Raw genomic sequence first — 17,389 nt, 5'->3', positions numbered from 1 at the left:
TCCCTACATATTGTTTACAGGACACCCTGTGGCTTCCATTTAAAAAGAACACTTTGCTTCAAACTCATCTCTACTTCTTTGAATAATAGTTTCTGATTTTTATTCCATTTTGTAACACAGAATGTAGGAAAGGTGGTCCAGAGGTACTCCGTGGCTCAGGACTGTAGTACCCCTGGAGAAAGTAGGGACAGCAGAGAGACTGAACTTTGGGAGAAGATGTCTTCTGCAGCAGAGAAGAAATTAACCATAGAGGAAGACAACAAGGAGGGAAGAAAAGGCATCTCTCGCAAAGGCCAAACATCTTTGGTCTGCCTACCTGGCAATAAGTTTCAGAGAGAAACTTACATGTTGGGAGAGGTGACACATCACAACAAACAAAGGAAGCCGCAGGGCACCTTCCACAGCACTGTGTGTTCGCGTCTCTGAGGAGCTACTGCCCTGCTCAGCTGGGGCCATGGCTGTCGGCAGCACTCTGACCTCTACCAGTAAGTCATTAGCTCTTTGGGTGGCAGCGTGCAGGTGTTCAAAGATTGTATGTGAACTTGCCTACAGTCTAAAACTGAAAAATCTGCCTTTATTTTATAGGCCAATAGGATTGTAGATAATCAAGAAAAAAACCCCCAAAACTTCTAAATGCCAGAGTAACTTTACTTCTGTTATGAGGAGAAAAAATAATTACCCATAATAGTGCTTTGAAATTCACATCAAATAACTTTTCCAAATGCTCATCTGGGCAGTCCAGGAATTTTTTGCCTATTACGATTCCGGCATTGTTGATTAGAATGGAGACATCGCCTACTTCTTTTTTAACCTGAATGGAATAACAAGAGCAATAGCACTAAGGCAATAACCCCTTATACGATTTAGGTTTTATTTTCCATAGTTTGATTTTTTCTTATTCCTTTAAGCTCAGACCTTATAACAGAGTTCGGTTTATTTCCCTTGTTGGCCTTACAGTACGCCAGAGATCCAATCCTGATGTTTTTCTTTTCAACTCTTCTTTGTTAAGATGGTCCCAATGTTGAAAGGCTACTTACCTCTACAGTTAGGAATTTTTTTCCCCCGCACACTCCCCTCCCCAGGGTGAGTGTGCTTGCTGGAGAGAGACAGAGAGACAGAGAGGAAGAGGGAGAAGGAGACACTGCAAGCCCTTCTACGTTTCTCTATCCTGTTGGAGTTTGGGGCATGCATGCACATGCACCCAGTATGTTTCAAGCCACTGGTTCCAGGATTTGAACTGCACAGTTTGTCTTGTGGGATTTGGCTTTCTTAAACAGTAGGCCATGAGGCCAGCTTACAGCTTTTCTTGTCAAAACTTGGGATCAGCAACTTTGTTCTATGCTCTGTATAAGTGGCATATCATTTTAATCAATGTAAGGGGACAGAAGAATAGCTTTATCATAGCCGCGTGTCATATATTGGGTCACTGGAAAGGTCATGATGCATTTTTGCACAGAAAAATGGGTCATGACTTTTCCGACAACCCAATAGATCAAGATTTTTAACACATTTGGGGAGGGGATGGAGTAAGGGACCAAGGAAGGAAGAGGGTGATAGACATCTCAGACAGGTAGCACAGCAGGAGTTCTCTGAGCGGAGGGCTGCAATGGATTCTGTTGGATGCTGTAATATTGGTCATGGAAGGAAATAGCAATCTGGAGCTTTCCCTTATCGCAGAGTTTCAGTGTGGGACCCTGGCTCTTACAGGAAAAGTGGGCACAGAATTTTCCAGGATGGTGAAGGAAGCAGTCCTGTCCCTCTGCTCTCCTCGGTAGTCTGAATTTTATCACTGTAATTCATTTCACACCACAGGGCCCTGGACTCGAGAGTCAGAGGGAGCTGCCACTGCAGTCGAATGTGCTGTGGATGAGGCTCACACAGCACCAGTGACCTCTCCAGCTGTGTATGTGCATGTGTGTACACTCGTGTGTGTGTCTGCACCTGTGCGTGGTGTCAGGAGAACATACCACTATGGCCTGGTGGGAACTTTCATCGTTCTCATCTACTGTTGGGGAAGGTGTGGGCCCTCGTGTGGGGGTCAGGCTGTGCTAGGTGAAATTTGGGATTAAGAAAGAACTATGAGAACCTCACATGTGATGTTAGAGTTGTCAGATAAAATCACTGGGATCAATTTAACATATCATCTGCCTTGGAGAGTTGCTAAAATATTTTGTCAGATCCAACCTCAATTGTAGTCAAGGTTAGAAACAACTAGCTAAGCCTCATCTGAGGCAAAATAGAAAGTTAGGAAGATGTGGGCAGAGGATGGCACGGGGGCATTAGAAGCTGATACCCTGGCTCAGGGTCAGGGATGGCAAAGCGAGGGGTCACACAGCAGGAAATGAACAGGTACACTTCCTTGATTTGGTAACTGCAAATAACACAGTAAAATGCTCACACTTGAAATGAGAATAAACTTGTGGGCATTGCACTGTTTCTGAAGGGCCCAGGTATAACATCTAAAACCGAATGCAATGGATTCTAATGTTGATGTTTTTTAAAAAGTTCTACAGGGCACATGTACTCCCTAGAGAGAGAGAGAGAGAGAGAGAGAGAGAGAGAGAGAGATAACACCTCCCCAGCAGGATGACCACACCATGACTCCATTCTCCACTCAGGATTTTGGGCATGCATGCACACATGCCTGGCATGTTTTTCAAGCTGCCAGGTCTGAGACTCAAACCATGCAGTTGGCTGTGTGGAATCCAGCTGCCTAAGCCACCATGCCATGTGGCTGGCCCCAGATTCTAGATTTTTTTTGGAGAGGGTTTCGCTATAGGGCGTGTGCGCTCGCCAGACAGACAGAGACAGAGAGACAGAAAGCAAGAAATCAACCCCCCCAGGGGGGATGACCACGCCTCAATCCCTTCTCCTCCATTCTCCTCTCGGGATCTTGGGCGCACACGCGCCCGATGTGAGTTTAAGCCACCGGGTCTGGGACACGAACCACAGTTGACCATGTGGGAGTCCAGCGACATAGCCATTACGCTAACTGCTGGTCCCCCAGATTCTAGTTTTTAAGCTAACTTTCTTTCCTTGCATCCATTATTCTCCCTATCGTAAGAGTGAGGCAACAGTTCATTTGACCCTGAATGGCAACTCTCACAGGACGCACAAGAGCTGTGCCTCTCTCTTTGCTGGAATTTCCCTGCCCATACCTATGTCATGAAAGCAAGATCCCACTCTAAGGTCCTTGTACTGCCATGCCTGTCAGTGTCCAATTTGCGTCCGCCAGGATGGCTGATTTGAATTTCCAAGCACTGCTTACTAGTGGTAGCTGGCACTAGAAACAGATGCTCCTATCAGTGATCATGCAGTTTAAGGCATGAAACAGTCATGTAATGTGATCTTGAATATTGGGAATCAGCCATCAATTTTACAGATGCTGTCAATAAATTCCCGTGTTTAGTCATTTTTGTTGTTAAATGTAACAAAGCAGTCAAAGGTATGCCTAGTCAAGTTGACTCAGACTTGTCTTATCTAAGGACTGCAGTCATTCAATATACAAAGGCCAGCCAATGGTGCAGCAGGAACGCATCGCCCTGTGACTCTGGACCCACATGGAAGGTCCTGGCTGTGCAGTCCAGGCCTCGCTCTATAGGCTGCCCAGGTTGGGGCTGGATCATGGTGGAAGAACACTGTTGTGGGTGACTCTCTCTGACTCTTTCATGAAAGAAATAAAATGAAAATATGTAGTTAGGACACTTTCACATGCCACATCAAGGACAAGAGACAACTACATAGTTCTAGTGTTTATTGTTCAAAATAACCTCTCTTCCCCAGGTGCCAAGTAGCAAGGCTGAACTTTATGAACTCAGGGCTAAGCTGTGATCTAAGGATGCAAGCTTTCCAAGTCACTGAAGACCCAGAGGCAATGAAACACTGTGGTCACACTCTGAAAAATTTCCTCTCCATCATTGTCTATTGTGTACTTCCAAAACCCTCTGGGACTTTTCTACCACCCAGAATAAGAAGTACAATGGTTGGTTTAAAAGGGTGGGGGTGCTTTCTGAGTTCAGAAGAGCACATGATTCCTTCTCTTCAAGCCCCTAGACTAATAACAGCTGAACTACAAGCTAGTCATCTGACCTGTTTGACCATTTCTGAAGCCTAGGAGAAAGGGTGGGTAATTATTTAGAGAATGCTTCTTGCTAATGTGACACCTATTGAAGGTTTTTAGTGCTCGGATATGACCTGGAGTTTGCCTGAGACTGGCCTGGGAAGTCTGTAGTCAGTATAAATCAATGTGTCAGGTGAGCGGCTCCTGGCATGAAAATAGCTGAATTGTGAGGCTGGGCACAGCAGAGACTGCGAGTTGGCTGACCTTGGAAGGCAGTTCCAGCCTAAACATGTGTGAACTTGTTGGGGGTGGATCTTAAGACTGTACTCAGCAGTCTGTGAGTGGAGATGTGGAGATGGTGGGAACAGAGATATACATGTAAAGACATACTTAAAAACCAAAACTCCCCGTCAGCGACCTGCAACTCTTTCCACTCTGAAATGATAGGAAGCAAAGGGATTGTGTGTGAGCCTAGAACGTCACATATAGTTGGTTACCCGTAGCAGGTTCATCTGGCTCCTCCCTTCTCACTAACGTGGGCAATTCTGGGGGCCACAAAGTGGCTCAGGAGAGGGATGTGCAGGGTATGCATGCCAATGTGAAGGCACAGAAATCCTTAGGAGGGGAAGGTACATGCCTCCATAAATTAGGACACTCCCAGTTGTCAGCATATCGGAGCTCTGGGTTCCTGAATGCTGTCTTTATATGTGCATCTGTATAATCACCAAAGAAGCAATCTAGCAAGTTTAGCAGATTTGTTTTTCTTGAGAATTTATTTAGTTCTTTATTTTGCTATAGGGTATGTGTGCTTGCCGAGACACGGAGAGAGACAGAGATAGAAAACAAGAAATCATTCCCACCAGGGAGGATGGCCATGCTGCGATTCCTTCTCTTCTCTTCTTCTCTTAGGATTTTGGGCATGCACACACAAGCTGCCAGGTCTGGGACTCAAACCACAGTAATATTCTGATTTTCTTAAGAAAAACACAGTTGGGAACCAGCAGATGGAGTAATGGTTACGTCTCTGGATTCCTAATCAACCATAGTTCGAGTCCTGGACCTGGAGGCTTAAAACTCACGCTGGGCATGTGTGTGTGCATGTCTAAAATCCTAAGAAGAGAACAGAGAAGGGATTGCTACATGGTCATCCCACCTGGGGGGGGCGGTTTTTCACTTTCTGTCTCTCTCTCCAGTGAGCACACACACCCTATAGCAAAAACTTCTATTAAAAAAAAAAAAAAGAAAGAAAAACACAATTGGAGAAAGGTATTGTGGCAAGAGGATATTGCCTAGGTTCAAATTCAAACTAAATATGATTTCAAATTGCCTCAGTCAAGCACCAGCTCTGTGACTCTGGGCAGGGTATTTAACATCTGTGTCTTGGTTTCTTTATCTTCAAAGAATGTTAGCACCACTATTTATCCAGTGAGGGGCACTAGTACAGTCCATACAGTGCAGGGGTGAGGAACACACACCTAGGAGCCAATGAGCTCAAGTACCAGCTGTGGCTTGTTACTTATTAGCTGTGCATGTGTGTTTTTTAATTCTTCTTCTTTTTACATTTAATCACTGTATATCATTGCTGCATACAAAATGAGTTTTCTCAGCATAAATATACTGTGTATTAGTCCAGTCAAAATCAGTACCTTACACATTGTCATCAGCAGTCACACAGCTGCCCTAAACCTCAGTCTCAGTCTCCTTTTCTGTTGTTGGGTTTTTTATTTTTATTTTTTCAGAGGTTGTTGCTATAGGGTACATGTGCTCACCAGAAAGACACAGAGAGACAGAGAGACAGAAAGTGAGAAATCACCCCCCGGGGGGGGATGGCCATGCCACAATCCCTTCTCCTCAATTCTCCTCATGGGATCTTGGGCACACACAAACATACACGTGCCTGTTGTGAGTTTAAGACACTGAGTCTGGGACTTGAACCACGGTCGACCACATGGGAGTCCAGTGACATAGCCATCATGCCAACTGCTGGTCCCTGCTTATTTGTGAAGTGGGAATACTTGTGGGTTTTACTTTATATGGTTTTGACATCACACATACATGGGTACCTAGTGCAGTGTCTTGCATGCAGAACTCCAAAATCCTAAAATTCCTACTTCCCCCATATATATAACTAACACACACAAACACACAAACACACACACACACACACACACATATATATATATCACATATATAAATAATTAAGGGGACATCAGAGACAGGCAAATAAACAACTAACCTGATACATTCCAAGTACTTACTTAGGGTTTTTATGGCACCCCCAAAGCAATAATCATCCGAGGTTTACCTGCTCGGCCACTCGATACACTTCTTCCCTTCGACTGCAGTCACAGGTGTAGGCATGAACTCTCGTGGCTCCAGCTTTCTGAACCATCTTGCACGTCTCCTCATTTCCCTCCTTATTGACATCCCAGAGGACAAGCACAGCTCCCAGGTGGGCAAACTGCAAAGCTAAGAGCCTTCCCAGTCCACTCCCAGTGCCTGTTATGAGGACAATTTCCCCAGCAATGTTCTTCCGTGGCTTTCTGATTAAGCTGAAAACCATAGCTTCCCAAACAGAAAACAGTACTTTTCCCACTAAAATGAGTAAGTCCTTTGCTGACTTCATGTTGGAAGACATGTCCTGGCTGACATAAAGAAAGACAGATTCATATGAAGACTTACGCTCTAAAGGAAGACTCTCATTTAAAATTCATTTATTTCTCTCGTGAGAGAGAGGCAGAAATACACATCCAGAGAGGCACCCTCAGTAGTCCACTCCCAGCCTTTCCTGGCCAGGCAGGACTTTGCAGGCACATGCTCATAGGCCTGGTAGATATGGGTCTACCTGGGACTCCAACCCTGATTTTCCATTCAGCCTCCACCATTGCAGAGCCGAGTGGTACCACTGTACCACTGCGGCTGGACCAGGACTCTCACTGTAAATACGCAGTCACGTGGCACGTACTTGCACACGTGCAAGGCTGAGGGTCAGACTGCGTGCAGTCATGGCACACTCTGGGCACCCTCCCTGGCAGCAGTCTGGGCACTGCCAACACTTCTTCCATTACAGAAATCCACACCATGGTGACTCAGGCTGCAATGTTCCCTTTCAGGCACATCATGAGGTGAGTCCACACCAGGACAGAAGTCTCACCACTGACCTGGATGACATGAACATTCTTAACATCAGGGCATGCTAGACTTCTATATTCCACCGTCTCCGCATTGGCATGACCCAGGACTGGAATGAGGTCTCCCCTAGGTGGCACAGTTGGCGCAATGGGACAGCAATGGGACGAGATCCTGCCAAGGATGTTTCTCTCTCTCTCTCTCCTGCACACTCATGCACTCTCTGGTATGAATAAAATAAGCAAGCAAGTCCATGCTCTATCCCCATGGATAGGTTCTTACCAGATTCTTAAGAGCTTGGCAGCCTGAAGTCACCCCATAGGGGGTTTAGGGTCCCTGCTGTGTACCTGCATAGGCAGTGAAGTCTAGAGATTATGGTTTGAGTGGGAATTCTTAATCTGTCCCTGCCTTTCTTTGCAACTTTCTAATCATTTCATCTCTTGTGCCTGCTTCCTTCCCCTAAAGGAAGAAAGGTACATATCATACTCACTGCAGAGGGGAGCTGTGAAGTTAAACAATGTAATACAAGTAAAGTATTAAAATCTGTGGTAAGATCACTACTAGCTAGTATGAAACTTCCAAGCAACTGGGGCTAAGCACTGCCCTGCACACAGCCCTCTGCAGGGTGCTGAGGTGAGGGGTTGGGTGCAAAAGGAGCTGGCTGGACTTCAGCACCACCAAGCTTACACAACATCCCGGTCTGTAATCTGGTTCCCACAACGTGCCACAGCCATAATGTGGAGATCTTGCTAACACAGTGCCCAGCACATAATGACAGCAAAATAAATTAGTTAGAATTATGACTGCGGTTCCTGCTAGCATAAGAACTGGCCATGCCTGACCATACCAGATGGTTATATTAAGTACATTTACTAACAAAAGTGAGTGCGCGGTTCTATCTTATTGCAGAGACTCGTAGAAAGTTACAGAGCATGTTCAATTTAGTCCGGTTGAAGACTTCTTTGGTGTCTCCATCCAATGCCCATTCAGTCAAAAAGCTGAGCAGATCTGGCCAACCTAAATGTCAGCCACCTGCTTCCTAGGACAGGGAAAGCAGCAGGTGTGCATGGTTAAGGCCCTTGGTGGGGCGCTCCTAGTGGCGGGGATGAGCGGATAGATAGAAGCAGATAGAATGAACAGTTTCGGTAAAGGAGTGGGCTGGGCGAGGTGGGGAAGAAAGGTGGGGAGGAGGAGGTGGAGGCCCTGAGCAGCAGAGACAGGGAACCCGTACAGAGTGACCCAAGGAAGAGGAAACAGGAAGCGTCTCTCCTTGCGCACTGGCTCGGGAGGGGAGCTGGCTGCTCACGCCTTGGCGCTACCGCAGGTGCAGCAGCCCTGCCTCCCTGGTGGGGCTCGCCGCCCACCGCCGTCGTTAACTGCGGGCAGCAGATCTGACTCTGGCTGCGCCGCCTTCTCTAGGAGCCATCCCCTCAGGAGCCGGCGACCTCAGCAAGGCAACTCACCCTAGACACGCTGCCCTCACTGCCCACAGAGAAGATGGTCTCGCCCGCGTCCCAGGCTTGCAGCTCAACGAAGTCTCAGGCGTCGATCCCGGCGTGCATCCCAGCCCCTGCCTCTGGGCGGGCCTGCCAGGGCATGGGTGGGGCGTACGCAGCCGGCCCGCGGAGAGGACCGGCACAGCTTTTTTTTTTTTTTTTCCCTTAGGCCGGCAGATGTAGAAGCCGGAAATTGAATCCTGGAGATTGGATACGCTTGCAGGGATTTCTCATAGGTTCAAAATTTCCGCTGTCCAGGTTGCACCGTGAATTTTAAATCAGAGTCTGTGGTTTGGAGGGCCCGGGCACCAGCATTCACAACGCCCCACAGGAGTTGGCACGGCGCAGCTCCCGGTGGTGGGTGGTGGTAGAGAAAAGGTGGCAGGGTCGGGGTGCCCACGGGCCGGGTCGCTCCTCTGCAGCCTGAAGGGCTGGGCGCCCTGCGGAGGTCTCCAGCATTACCTGACTTCTCACATGGGACAACACCTCAGAGCAGTTAAGGAATGTGGGCTTAGGCCTGGCAGCCTCCAGGAGGTGGCTGCTTTGGCGATGGGACTAGGTGTAGCCCTGGCAGGCAGCCAAGAGAAGAGGGCTAGGGAAGTTTTTTATTTTTATTTTTTAACTAGGCCAAGTTGAGAAATACAGTCATGTCCAGACTAGTACCATGGACTCCCACTCAATCAGTATTTACTGACTATATTACCTGTGTCCAAAGATCCAGAAGACAGAGCAAAGATAGATGTTAGGAAAAGAAAAAGATAAACATCCATTAATAACATTTTTTGGGCTGGCAGGTGGCATGTTGGTTAAGGGCACTGGACTACCCCATAGCCCACTGTGGTTTGAGTCCTGGACCTGGTGGCTTGTTTCGCATCTCTCTCTCTCTCTTCGTCTCCGGTCAAATTAAAATAAATAAATAAAGTTAAATATAAAAACAATTATTAAATGATCTGGGGCAAGCAGGTGACATGGTGGTTAAAGTGCTGGACTCCCACATGGTCGAACGTGGTTTGAGTCCTGGACCTGGTGGCTTGCTTTCTCACTTTCCCTTTCTCTCTCTCACTGTCTCTCTCTGGTCAAATTAAAAAATAACAATAATAGCAAATGTAATGAAATAATTCTAAAAAAATTATTAAGTGAGCTAAAATAGGTGTTAGTCACACTGCAATGCTTTATAACAGAGGATGGTGCTTGATGGGTGGCCTCGGAACAGAAAGACAAGTTGTGGAACAAAGGAAAAACAGGGAGTCATGGTGAGGCGAGGTCTGGAAGTAATGAGAGGTGAAGACTGCGAATAGCCTGCCTGTACCTGGGGCAGGCCTTAGTTGTGCTCTTTATTTGAGTGAGAAAAGAAACGCTGTGGGGCCGGCAAGTGGTATGGTGGTTAAGGGCCCTGGACTCCCACATGGCTGACTGTGGTTTGAGTCCTGGACCTGGAGGCTTGCTTTCTCACTTTGCCCCTCTCTCTCACGCTGTCTCTCTCTGGTCAAATTAAAATAAATAAGTAAATTTAAATAAAATAATTCTTAAAAGAAAGAAAAGAAACAGACCACATGAACCTGGAGAGTAGGCTCAGGGGAGAGCAGGGAGGTCCTTTGAGTGCGTGTACCCAGGTGCCTCTGGGTCTATAGAAGAAAGGTACCTCACCTGTCTGAATGGTGAGTGTCAGGGTGACGTAAATGGTGTGTTTCAGGAGAACAAATATCTATCAGAATCTAGAAAGGTTTCTACCTTCGGACCCAATTCTACCTATTGGACTTCATTTTAGTGAAAAAATCAGGTATTGGTTGTTGCCTTTAGGAAGAGGAACTGGTTGCCGGGAATCAGGACTGTTAAAGACTTTTCACTTCATTGAATCATGCGAATGTCTGACCTTTTCAGAAAAGAATTAATAAAAAAATCGACCATTGGTTATTAAAAAGCATGTGCAGATGGCATACTCCATAGTTATTTTTTTATAAAATCATGTTTTTCAAAGGTATAGAAATCATGAGTCAAATGATAGGAGTCATATTATGTGAATATTAAAAATATAGTACAAGGGACCAGTAGATGGTGTAATAGTTATGTCATCAGACTCTCATGTAGTCGACCGCGGTTTGAGTCCTGGACCCAGTGACTTGAAACTCATGCCAGGGACATGTAGGTGTGTGCCCAAAATCCCCAGAGGAGAATGCAGAAGGGATTACAATGTGGTCATTCCCCCATGGAGGAGGGGGGTGATTTCTCACTTTTTGTCTCTCTTTATCTCTTTGCATGCATCCTATAGCAAAAATCTCTCTCTCTAAACGCACACACATACAGACACACACACACACATATAGGTATATATATATATAGTACAAGACTAAATATATGCCATGATCCTAATTTTTAAAGAAAATTTTATTTATGGGCATTAAGAACAGTTGGAAGTAAATTCACATCTTAGCATTTCCCATTATTAACTAATAACATTATTTTTCTTTGTGATTTTTTTATATTTTCTAAATTTGCCATTATGTACATATTTTTATTTCATAATAAAAATGTTTCTGAGGATGTATATATACAGACATTTCCAGTCCAGATGGCAGACTGAGCATATGCATTTATAACCTATTTTCTTCCAAAATTCCATTTAAAAGAAAGAGAGGATATACAAATGTAAAAAAAAAAAATACATAATAGTGCTAGAAAAGAAGATAGGGTTGCCAGTGAGGGCTGACTAGTTGGTAAGCTGAGGGATCCTATTTCTAGAAATCAGAGAAAAAAGATACCTTAAGTTCCAAGGCACTGTAGGAATGAGTCATTCTTCCCCACAGAAACCATGAGTAACTCCAACTCAGTAAACAACACAAAGAGTGAAAATGGGACATGGGGGGGGGGCACCCAGATGAAATGAGTGTTAACAGTAAAAAAAAAAATATATTTAATAAAATATTGGAAAATTGTTTTTGTAAGTTGGGACTAGAAAAGAAAAATAAAATCCCAGAAAGCATAAAGTATTGATATGAGTATATAACAATGTACATATCTTTAAGAAAAAAATATAAGCAGAGTAGAAGGGTAAGCCAGAATCTAAGAGAAAATGTTTTTTGTGGAAAGAATTAATCATGGGAACCAGCAGTTAGCATAATGGCTATGTCGCTGGACTCCCACGTAGTCGACTGCGGTTCGCGTCCCGGAGCCGGTGGCTTAAAACTCACGCCGGGCGCGTGTGCGTGCATGCCCAAGATCCCAAGAGGATAATAGAGGAGAAGGGATTGCGGCGTGACCATCCCCCCTGAGGGGTGATTTCTCGCTTTCTGTCTCTATGTCTCTCTCTGTTTGGCGAGCGCATGCGTCCTATAGCAAAAACCTCTCCAAAAAAAGAAAAAAAAGGAAGAATTAATCATAGCTAATGAGCCATAATATATAGCATTTATATACACCAACTTGAATAGGACAGTAGAAAAATATCGCTAAAGGAATGCACAGGCAATCCATGATGAATAAACACTATTGTGCCCCAGTCACGAAGTTCCCAAAAGACCACCAGGGAGCCGTTCCGATGTAAGCACATGAGGGTCGCTTTTATTCAGGCTCAAGCCAGGACTCCCAACCTCACCTACACAGTGGGTCAGAGTTGAGAGCCCTGCATGTTGGTTGGACTGGGTTTTTATTTGGCTGTTGGGGTGGGGAGAGGTGGAGGGGTGCTGAGGAATGCACTCAGGTGGTTACACATTGGCTGTAGATTACAGAGAGTGTAGCTGTCTCACAGAGTGTAGCTGTCTCTGGTATCTCCTTTGTTTCTTTCACTGGTCAGTCCCAGTGGGGTGATGTTCTCATGACTTTTTCTTACGACTTTTTCTTACGTGACTGGCTCGCCTCCTTGAAATGGCGCTGATTCTAAGCAAGGTGGGTTTAACGAAATGGAGTCACCCTGAAAGAAATGGAGTCACTCTGGCCCTTCATTTCCCCCTTTCACAAATACATAGTGGAGCCAATCATGGATCCCTGTTATTGAGCTCTATAGGGTCCCAGTCAGGATGGGCTGATTCTATGGTCTCTAGTTGCTGGGCGCAGTTGCTCATGCACAGGATTGTCTGGTTGGATGGCCTGGGCCAATGTTCACAGTATGCAGTCACCAGGTTCAAGTACTTACAGGGAGCTGTGACACAGCTCTTTTTGAGACAATGCAAGCAGTTTACAGAAGCAGGACAGCACTTGGTTAGGTATTTACAGAAATAAAATTTCTCAGAAAACAGAAATCATTATCATTTTTCTCTTTGAGTCTCTGCAGATATCTGTTAAGGAGAGTTACCTTGATAGTGCAGTGCCTGGTATACTGGGCTCTAGGTCCAGAGGCAACTAGCATCCAATATTTAAAGGCCTTTATCCATCTCATGAGTAAGCAGCAGCCCGTCCTTTCTCCAACCGTCTGGTCGTGGAGCCGCCGAGTCACACCCTTGACAATGTCCGACTTGCAGTCACCCCCTGGATGTACCACACAGGGCTGCCGCTCTCTGGTCTCTGAAGCACCATCATAAAGGACCCTCTTGGCCCATCTTTATGGACCAAGGTTCTGGTGAGTCCGTGGAAGCAGTCCTCTTGGCTTTGGTGTGACAGACTCACAGGCTCACTTTACAACTATGTGAGGCCCCTTCTAGACTAGTTGGAGGGGCTCCTCTCTTAGTTGTTTCACTGTATATAACATTTAAAGATAGTACAACCAGCTCCAGAACACTGACTTGATCAATTCTTGTAACTTTTTCTGATTTTTGTAACACAACTCAAACATTCAACAACATGCTTCACACCTTCTAGTTTGTCTCCTTTTTCTCCCGTTTTGATATAGTCATTCTATTTTCAGACAAAAACTCACTATACAAAATTCTTTCATTATGAAAACTTTTTCTTTTAATCTTTTCCATTAGAACTACATTTTTACAGCCATAACCCTTCTTTTAGATTTTTTTTTTGAGAGGTTTTTGCGATAGGGTGCGTGTGCTTGCCAGATAGACAGAGAGAGACAGAGAGACAGAAAGCGAGTAATCACCCCCCAGGAGGATGGCCACGCCGCAATCCCTTCTCCATTCTCCTCTCGGGATCTTGGGCACGCATTCACACGTGCCTGGCGTGAGTTTAAGCCACTGGGTCCGGGACGCGAACTGCGGTCAACTACATGGGACTCCAGCGACATAGCCATTACACTAACTGCTGGTCCCAGATTTTTTTGTTTTTATCTTTACAAGTTTACAATTAAAAATTGCCTTAATCCAACAGACAAGTTCAATGATAAACATTTACATTTCATTTACATTTATTTAATTTTATCTAATTACTTATTTGAGGTCTTTTTTTTACATTAGCTAGCTTCATGTCATCTAGAGACTGAACTATTAGACACCATAGATTTTCCCAATGTTCCCTAAGTTTTTTTTCTTTTCCTCTGGGATTTGATTCCCAAGGGAGCCTTGCCTGAGGGTTTTAGGGTTCACTTGTGTATGAGCAACACATTTTGAGACAACACCATTGATAAGGCTATCTAGACTAGGCCCAAAGTATTATTTTATTTTATTTTTCTCTTCTCCAGAGTTTAGGAGGAGGAGGACAGAATCTGGAGCAGCTACAAGAACATTTAGTTGGTGATAGAGACATCTACCCACTGACTGGGTCTTATAATTTTCTCTCTTGTCACAGGCTCAGCCGACCTGTTTACTACTATTTGTTCTTATTTTTTTTTATGAGTGTACTTTTGGAAACAATCTTAACCTCTAATTTAGACAGAAATTAATCTTAGTCACTTTAAGGGTTACCTGAGGGTTGTCCAGTGTTGTCAGATGTCCAAGGGGTGCTGTTGGGGTCTCGGGTGCCATGAATCCTCAATTTCAAAGGCTAGCTTAGACTCCAGAAGTCCAGAGCTCCCTTCAGAGCTCAGTGCATTGTGTCTGTCTCTAGTTGCCAAATCCACATTAGGGACAAGGCCCCACTGGAGGACATGAGGATGCCAGCCATGGGCATTGTTCAGTGCCCGGGCTACTCACATTGGAAACAGAGTTTCTTCTGAGGCAGAGGCTCTGATCGGGACCATTTCCAGATCCTGCCCTCAGAGTAGTTCCCAGCCTTCAGGATTACGAGTGACTACTGGGTGAGAGCTAAATCAAAGGTTAAGGTGCCCTGCCCATTTTGTTATAACACTTCTCTGAGTAATGTGGGAACTTTTCTGATATTTGTTCTGAATTGTCCCTACTCTGAGAAGTGAACCCAAGTTTCAGTAGATCCTGCAAGGAGCAGCTGAGTACTGTCAGGAGGGCAAAGTCCAAAGTCCAGTGGGGGAGAGGCTTAACTAAAAGAAAGAGAAGTACAAAAAAGCAAGGGGCTGGGGGCAAGGCAATCTGGAGCTCTAGCCTTAACTTGCTTCACCCCATTTTTTTTTTTTTTTTTTGAGACTCTCACCCTATTAAGCTGTAAGACAGTAGTTTTTTAGCTTTTGTTTCAGAAAGATAGGCCCAATTTTTTTTTTTTTTTTTTGAGACTCTCACCCTATTAAGCTGTAAGACAGTAGTTTTTTAGCTTTTGTTTCAGAAAGATAGGCCCAATTTTTTTTTTTTTTTGAGACTCTCACCCTATTAAGCTGTAAGACAGTAGTTTTTTAGCTTTTGTTTCAGAAAGATAGGCCCAATTTTTTTTTTTTTTTGAGACTCTCACCCTATTAAGCTGTAAGACAGTAGTTTTTTAGCTTTTGTTTCAGAAAGATAGGCCCAATTTTTAACAACCATGCATATTTATGCTTTTTTTCTTTTACGTTGGCAAATTTGATGTTTCAAAGGAGCTATTAAGCTTGTCATACATTTATATTGAGCGAATTTTTGATTTTTTTGGCAATCCTAAATTTTAGCATATGCTAGCATCTTGTGAACATGTACAAACAATAACAAAATTTATTTAACAACTTTCCAATGTAAAATGGAACAATCTTACTAACAGACTCTCTTAATATTTTTTATAAAATTTAAAGACCAAAAATAGAAATAACTAAAGCATGTTAGCTTAACAACAAGAATTATAAGGATGACTCAGAGGGAACCAGGCAGTAATGTTTCCATGAGTCCATGTTTAACATTGGATTTATATCCCTTCACACCAGTTTTACCTCTTTAATTCAGGGGCATTGCATGGGCTACTACTTAGTATGTAATTTTGTCAAACTTTTGTTTACTTTTTTTTGGTCAATTTTGGCTTAACAGTTTAGAAAACCAATCAGTTTCCATAGAAAATGAAGATTTTACCCAGATAAATTATTAAATTTTTTTAGAAACCTGTACTTGTAAGAGAGAATTTTCTTTTCATCCTCTTTGTGAATTTCCTTAAGGACATAACATTAGGATTTTAGCCATAGTTAATGCTCTGAGAAAAATTCACAACGGACAGAGAAATTTGGCTATATATACCAGTTTAACATAATAGCCTGCCATTAACTCCTGGGAATCTCAAATTATTTTGGAACACAATGCATGTATAGGCATACAAGTACATAACATTTATACATCTACCTGAAATATAATATCAACAAAATTAGAATTACTTAATTTGACAATGCTTTGTATTTTTATCCAACATGTAAACAGTAAGCCTGATTGGTTTAACATCTCCCTTTTGGATGTTTCAGGGGCCCTCTGTAAACATCCTAGAGTTATTTTGAGGTCACAGATCCCCTGTTAGCACTAAAACTAAAGCCAGAACAAGCTAGTCATGAATTCATCTCCCTATTAGATATCTACTATGTAAAATGCAACACACAACACATAAATACTAGCTGTTTCATTAAACCAACCGTATTAAGGTAAATGTGATGTTGCTTGATCAATAAAAACCTAGACAAAATATGTGTTGGAAATTGTGAAGACTTTCACTTATTAATCTTTTTCTTTCATTACACTTGAAGCCTGCTCATTCACTAAAGTTATATGAACTTGAAAAGCATTTAAGCTAATTTGTATGAGTGCTCTTTTTATAAACTAAATTGAACAGAATTCTTTAAGGCCTTTTTATTCACACAGACATACAACATACAGTACATAACATGACAAACTACATGTATAGGTGCACACACACATCAGGACTATAAGAGCCAATCTCCCTGGGGTTACTTTCACACTAATACTCTTTAGAGCATCTCCCCCTTTTTGAAATCTTTAGTTATACACTCAAGGAAGGTGGGTTTTAACCTTTTGTTGCCTATACCATTAGAGTTTTTATAACACAAATATTCCTGGTATTTCTACCCCATTTAAGTGTGATTTTTTTTTTATGATTTTTATTTTTTTAAATTTTTAAAATAATTATTTATTTAATTTTGTTTATTTATTCATTTATTTTCATTATACCAGAGAGAGACAGAGAGAGAGAAAGAGTGAGAAAGCAAGCTGCCAGGTCCGGGACTCAAACCATGGTCAGCCATGTGGGAGTGTCCAGCACCTTAACCACCATGCCACCTGCTGGTTCCTAAGTATGATGTCTTTAAAAGACCCTCTCAGTTTTGGGATGGACAGTTTGATGCCATAATCACAACTTTCCACACATGCCTCATTGAAATGCTTAAGCATGCATTCTCAGGGACTTTACAAGAGCTGTTCCAGCCTTTCATGAATTCTAAAAGGCAAGTATGCTCTTTGGTCAGGATGTACCCTGGGGCATTCCAGGATCCTCTTGCCTCTACCCACACCTCCTATGGTCACAG

The 17,389-nt window shown here is 43.6% G+C and overlaps 1 protein-coding gene across 1 annotated transcript in view; it reads right to left on the bottom strand.

Moving 5' to 3' along the window:
- SDR16C5 (short chain dehydrogenase/reductase family 16C member 5) overlaps positions 1-8,785 on the bottom strand; it is an 18,940-nt gene extending 10,155 nt beyond the window's left edge. The window contains exons 1-3 of the mRNA XM_006140869.3: positions 8,653-8,785; positions 6,366-6,705; positions 680-811 (exon numbers count right to left, since the gene is read on the bottom strand). Coding sequence (XP_006140931.1) covers positions 680-811; positions 6,366-6,698 — 465 coding nt within the window. The 5' untranslated portion in view covers positions 6,699-6,705; positions 8,653-8,785. The remainder of the gene's footprint in view (positions 1-679; positions 812-6,365; positions 6,706-8,652) is intronic.
- Positions 8,786-17,389: the final 8,604 nt, after the last annotated feature.

Source organism: Tupaia chinensis, unplaced genomic scaffold (genome assembly GCF_000334495.1).
Source record: "Tupaia chinensis unplaced genomic scaffold, TupChi_1.0 Scaffold000046_3, whole genome shotgun sequence".
In the NCBI taxonomy this organism is placed as follows: Eukaryota; Metazoa; Chordata; class Mammalia; order Scandentia; family Tupaiidae; genus Tupaia; species Tupaia belangeri.
This window is presented reverse-complemented; position numbering and strand designations above follow the sequence as displayed.